General features: G+C 34.0%; 1 protein-coding gene across 1 annotated transcript; it reads left to right on the top strand.

The window, feature by feature from the left end:
• Positions 1-252: 252 nt before the first annotated feature.
• On the top strand, positions 253-2,627 carry LOC107816480 (LOB domain-containing protein 1-like). The gene is made up of 2 exons (XM_016642203.2): positions 253-732; positions 2,127-2,627. Exons 1-2 carry the CDS (start codon positions 427-429, stop codon positions 2,439-2,441), a joined length of 621 nt encoding a protein of 206 aa, XP_016497689.1. The 5' UTR covers positions 253-426; the 3' UTR covers positions 2,442-2,627.
• Positions 2,628-6,915: the final 4,288 nt, after the last annotated feature.

Genomic DNA, 6,915 nt, shown 5'->3' with positions numbered 1-6,915 from the left:
TCATACTTGCTAGCAAAAATATGTGTTGTTGTACGACAACTTAACTTTATAGAATACGAAAATTCAAACAATGTAAGTGAATTAATAAAAAATTAAACTTTTTTTTTCTCAAAAGGATTTAATCTTTTATATATTAACAGTATAATTATTTTTTTCCAATACCGACATATTTCAGCCAGTTGAAACGGATAACATATCTCATTTTTTCAAGTTACTAATTTCACTTTTTATGAACATCTACCTATAATTATCTATAAGATGAATAGAAGCTAAACTCTTCAAAAAAGTCCCAATCGGCCCTAGGAAAATTTCCTCCATCTCTCTATATATATTGTCATCACACTAACTCTCAAATCTCACCAAAGTGATCATTATAGACTCCACATAAAGTTCATTATTTAACTACACTTCCTCCATCCCATCAAAATGGAATGCAGTGATAACAAAACCACCACCATTTCTTCACTAATTGCATCCTCAAAAAACTCACCTAATATTGTTTCTGCAACTACAACAAGTAGTGGATTATTATCTCCCAAAAGCATATTATCAGCTCCTCCTTTTTCACCACCACCACCAGTGATTCTTACTCCCTGTGCTGCTTGCAAAATCCTGCGCAGGAGATGTGTTGACAAATGTGTATTGGCACCCTATTTTCCTCCCACTGATCCCCTTAAATTTACCATTGCTCATAGAGTTTTTGGTGCTAGCAACATCATCAAAATGTTGCAGGTATTTATATCTTGGCTTCATTCTTGATTTTTGCAGGATTTTAACTTTATATACATATAGTGTAAAGAATTTTTTTATATTATAGTATATTTTAATATGATACGGAGGGTAATCAACCTATCTTTCCGGTTACTAGTTTTTGTTTTTATAAATATAATTATAATCAGTGTTATAAAAGTTAAGAACTCTTTTCACTTTCATTCATCATGTGTTGAGATGTGAACATAGACACAAGTACACAGCTGAACTTTCTTGATTTTTGGCGTTTTTGGATTTTTGCCCCCCACCCTCCTTTTTTTTAATTTGCAATAATGATGCTTTCTTTTAGTTGGTCATTTCTTCTTTGGACTTAAACTTGGTCATTTTTAAAGAGCCATAGATTTTGACAAAATAAATTTGTATTTTATTTGTCAACCACATGTTTGGCCATAGATTTTGCCTATATTTTGGCCAAATCTCAAATCCTAAATCTCAAAACCAGCTCAATAGCTGGTTTTGGGCCAAAATATCACTATTATATTTTTTAAAAATTGCCCCAAACTTTTATATTTTATAAAAGAGCCCACTATTTATTATTTTGTAACGATGTTGCTTCGTCTTCTCGGTCATCTGATAGTGTATCATGTAGTTCATTATAAAAATGATAATTTTGTATCAAATTTATTTATGCTCGGGACTATGGTTTGCGATAATATAATGAATGTTATTGATAATGGTATTGTTGGGTATTTGTGATAGTTTTTAGAACTTGTGGGTATAAGTCGGTTTCATGTTTTTCTAAACCAAACTTCACCCAAAATAGATGTCCAAACACATTTTCATCTTCAAACCAAACTTCACCCAAATCAGATTTTTCAAAATAAATTTGGGAATCTATGGCCAAACGCTAGCCAAGTGTTGTGAGACTTCTTTTATCATTTGCCTTGTTCTTTTTCACATTCTACACGTAGCTATAATTTTCCATGATCTAATTTTAATTACAATGATTTATACCTTTTCTTTAAGATCAACTTTGATAAGCTAACAAGATCACCCCCCCCCCCCCAAAACCTTCCAACACACACGCACACAAAATGATTGAGATTTCCATCCCCTCATTTTAAATTTAATGGTGTTTGATTTATTGTGTTACGTACATTATAAATAATTTCTTCTGCTCGGCCTTTTCTACCATTTAGACGTGCTAATAATATTCTTGTAACACAAATCAGATATCCTATTTGATCAGTTGCATACAACTAATTAAATAGCTGAAATCAGTAATATTCTTGATATAGATTGAGGTTGTCATTAAACTCAAATTTCAATTTATCAATAATTTTTTTAATCTTAATTTTTAAAGAAAGTAGAAATTGTTTGAAGTTGATGAATATTGAAAACCTCGAAATTTGCAGGAGCTACCAGAGGAACAAAGAGCAGATGCTGTGAACAGTATGGTGTATGAGGCAAATGCCAGAATCAGAGATCCAGTTTATGGTTGTGCTGGTGTTATTTGCCAATTGCAAAAGCAAATAAGTGAGCTTCAAGCAGAATTCGCCAAGTCACAAGCAGAAATCTTGAATTTAAAATGCCAAAATTCTAATTTGCTAGCCTTAGTTTGCATGGAAGTATCAGAATTTCAAGAAATTAGCAGCAATGAGTATGGAAATACCAGCCTGTTTTTGGAAGATAACAGTGTATATGCAGCTTGGGAGACACTTTGGACATGATTAGGGAATAAGGGACAAAAATTACTACGCCTTTGTCCCAAACACGAAGATAATTTGGTGACATACTTTTAATAAATATATGTTAGCAAGAGGTTTTAAGGGTAATATCAAAAATAGGTGTTTGACGAAATCAGATGTAATTCATGAGACTTACTTTAGTTTTTTATTTGAAGAATATATTATACAGATGGTTGGTACACTCTTTTGATGAATATGTTTTTTATTTGGTACGATCCCTCGGTCCAAATTATTTATTGTTTTTTCGCTTCTTGAAATTCAAAAGTATGAACTTGACCCCGATATTTTAAAATGTATTTTTTATTGTATTAACCTAACAAGAATTCTAATTTATGCTACTTTTTGTATAGTTGTGCAATATTTAGACTTTAGTTTTAAAATTTTGAGTTCTAATTAAATTTAGCTTCAAAGTTTAGTTAAATTAACTTTCGTAAAATTGGGACTTAAATAATACTATTTTGCATGGTTTCCTTGTTGAGCTTACCTTTGGCTGATTTTAGGTTAACTGCATCGACTTTTATTGATGGCTATGCTCTAAAATTTTCCAATAAAGAAACCTTTTCTCGTAGAGACGATGGAGAAAAAGAAATTAATTGGCGGTCCCTTTTTTGTTTCTAAGGAGAAAAAACTGAGGATGTCTCTTTACATGTGAAAAGCATTTAGAAGTATAAAGCAGGTCAAGCACACAACAGCAAGGGACAACTTTTTGGAAGGAAAACATGATTTATTAACACAACAAACGGCTGTTAGAAATGGATTTTCATATACTTATTGTTGAACAAAGATTTATATATGTTTAAATTCACTTCTCTTTGTCTCTAGATTTCAACACTAATCACTCGTTAATTCTACGCTCATGCCACCAGATATATTTATGTGATGACCCGATAGGTCATTTATAGTTTTTACCCTCAATTCTGTATTTCGAAACTCCGAATAGCCCCGTTTAACCTTCTTCGATTTGTGTGCGCAGTCTGTGTCTTTTTCCGGAAATTTTTTATGTGAAAAATTGACGAAAATGTGAAATCGTGCCTTAAAACTCATTTGAGTTAACTTCGGTCAACGTTTTGAACAAACGGATCCTGACTAGTGTTTTGACGGTTCCAGTGGGTCCGTATCGTGATTTGGGACTTGGGTGTATGCCCGAAATCGAATTCGAAAGTCCCTAACTTGATTTATCATATATTGTTGAAAACTAGAAGTTTAAATGTTTAAAGAAATTCCAAGTACCGTAGTTTGACTTTGTTGCTACCGAGTCCGGTTTCGGGTTCCGAAACTTGGTATAAGTTCACTACAGTATTTATGACTTATCTGCAAAATTTGGTGTAAAACGGAGTTGATTTGACGTGATTCGGACGTCTGGTTGAAAAGTTGTATGTTCTTAAGTTTTATTGAAAATTTCATTCGTTTTGGTGTCTGATTCATAGTTCTAGGTATTATTTTGGTGTTTGATTGCGCGAGCGAGTTCGTATGATATTTTTGAACTTGTGTGCATGTTTGGTTTGGAGACCCGAGGGCTCGGGTAAGTTTCGGATAGACTTCGGAGTGGTTGTTGACTTAGGAAAATAGCTGGTGCAATCTGGCTCTGGTGCAGGTCTTTGACCTCGCAATCAGTGTTCGCATTTGCGAACGTTCGTGTCTTCTGTCAGGTTCGCATTCGCGAACAAGTAGTTCGCATTTGCGAAGTGGTATTGGGGGAGGGTAGTTCGCATTTGCGATTAAATAGTCGCAATTGCGAGAGTCCAAGTTCGCATTTGCGAACAAAACTATCGCATTTGCGATGGTAGCAGAGATGGGGGATCTTCGCATTTGCGAAGGCTTTCTCGCATTTGTGAACTCAGGTCGCAAAATCTGTGCAAGGACAAAAGAAGGGAAAATGGGAATTAGCTCATTTCTTTCAAATTCTCAACCCTAAACACCTTAGAGGCGATTTTCCCAAGAGCTTTTCTTCCTAAATTCATTGGTAAGTGACTCTAATCTAATTTCTTTCAATTACCCATTACATTTCATAAGATTTTAACATCAAATCTAGAATTTTCATGGTAGAAATTAGGGATTTGGGTAGAATTAGAAATTTTTGTAAAATTGGGATTTAGACCTCGAATTGAGGTCGGATTTCGAATCGAATTGCATAACCGAGCTCAGGGGTAAATGGGTGATCGGGTTTTGATCCGAACCTCGAATTTTGACCAAGCGGACCTGGGGTTGACTTTTGTTGACTTTTTCAATAATGATCTAAATTGAACCTCTTTCATTCGTAGGTGATTTCAAAGGTTTATTTTAAATCGTTTGGTTAATAATTTGCTAGATTTGGTTGGTTTGGAGGCTTGTTCGAAAGGTAAGGCCGTGGTTGAACTTTGAGTTGATTGTGGAGTGAGGTAAGTATTGGGTCTAACCTTGATTTGAGGGAATTAGGAACCCTTGAGCTATGTGCTATGTGAATTTCATGAGTAGCGACGTATATGCGAGGTGACGAGTGTCTATACGCCGTCAATTACTTATTTTCATGTCTACCTGTATTTTATTGATTATAGCATTCCATGTCTTGATTGTTACATGCCTTAATTGCTTCATATGCCTTAACGTGCTACTTGTCATTTATTATTCTCGCATTACAAATGTTAACCCCTTTCATGCTCCAATGCTTAATTGATACTTGCCTTAATTGTCTTACTTGTATCCTTACACTGTCATATATTTGACTTGCTTTGTTGTTCAGTATTAATTGTAGCTCTTCATGATTTGGTACGAGATTCCTTCTTGATTTGTAGCTTTCATATTCGTTAATCGTAGAGATTCTTGTGATTCGAATTGTTAAATTTATTGCACTTATTGATTTATTTATGGATCGGTTTGCACGCCGCAACAAGAGGAATAATAAAGGATTTATATTGATACGCTGAGATCGGGTTGCGCGCCGCAACCGGTGAAATAAGGGTGGATTGATATGGTGAAATAAAGGTGAATTATGATATTGACTCTGATTATATGGTGGGATCAGGTTGCGCGCCGTAACATATATTTACTTATTATTATTATTGATATTTATATGGTGGAATAAGGGAGGATAGTGTTGTACGGTGGGATTGGGTTGTGCGCCCCAACAATTTATGTTTTTTCTATTCCTTATTGTATTGTGTTGGCTTCGGTTTTTTCGTGCGAGACTCAAAGGATTGGTATTTCTGGTATTTACTAGTTTTTTTTTAGGATTGAGTTATTTTCATGAGCTAACTGATTTATTTCGTTTTCGTATTTTTCTTTTCTGCCATTATTTTATACTGCGTACAGGTTATATTGTAGGTGACTCGCCTTAGCCTCGTTACTACTTCGTCAAGGTTAGGATCAACACTTATAGAATACATGGGGTCGCTTGTACTCATACTACACTCTGCACTTCTTGTGCAGATTTTGGAGTCGGTCCCAGCGACGATCAATAGATTACTCGGGTTGACTATTAGTACGGAGACTTGAGGTATAACTGCTCGACGTTCTTAGTCCTAAAGTCCCCTTCTACCTTATCTTAGCTGTGTATTTTCTTTCATACAACTTTACTTTCATTCACACCTTTATTGGTATTATTCTAGTAGCTCGTGCACTTGTGACACCAGATTCGGGGATGTATTTCAATATTTCAGTTGTTATGGCTTTCCGCACTTTATTTCAGTTTTATCTCAGTTATTTTAGAAATTGCCATCAGTTAAATTTGATTTGTTTAAAAAATATATGGCTTAAAACTAATCTTACGTTGGCTTGCTTGGCAAGTGAAATGTTAGGCGACGTCACGATCCTGAGGATGAGAATTTTGGGTCGTGACAATTTATTAAGATGGTGGGGGCCGGGACGGGGGCTATTTGTCCGTCCTTGATTATATAATAGATGATTTAGTGCATAGAGTTTTAGTGGGCGTTTGGACATAAGAATTGTAAAAATCCAAAAAAAAAGTAAAAAAAAAAAAAAAAAAAAATCAAGTGAAAATGATATTTGAAAATTAGAGTTGTGTTTGGACATGAATATAGTTTTGGGTTGTTTTTGAATTTTTGTGAGTGATATGAGTGAAAATTTTGAAAAATAATTTTTTGGAGTTTTTCAAATTTTCGAACGACTCCAAAATTGATCTTCAAGTGAAAATTGAAAATTTTATGGCCAAACAATGATTTCGAAAAAAATTAAAAAAATTCTTATAACCAAACGGGCTCTTAGCTTATATACGAAAAATTAAATCATCACTTCTTATAAGTCATAAAGTATTTTTGTTCACAGTCTAATAACGGAATTGGACAAGCCATCATAGTGACGGTAGCATATAGATTGATGATATACCTTTATAAAAGTTTATATATTTTCATGTATAAATCTGGTTAATAATAGTGGAGTTATTTTTGTTGTAGAGTGCTTTATTTCTTAATATGAAACTTTTCGGTTTAAATTCAAATTTAATCAGACCAAATACAAATAT

The sequence above is a fragment of the Nicotiana tabacum genome, chromosome 13, assembly GCF_000715075.1.
Source record: "Nicotiana tabacum cultivar K326 chromosome 13, ASM71507v2, whole genome shotgun sequence".
Taxonomy (NCBI): Eukaryota; Viridiplantae; Streptophyta; class Magnoliopsida; order Solanales; family Solanaceae; genus Nicotiana; species Nicotiana tabacum.
This window is presented reverse-complemented; position numbering and strand designations above follow the sequence as displayed.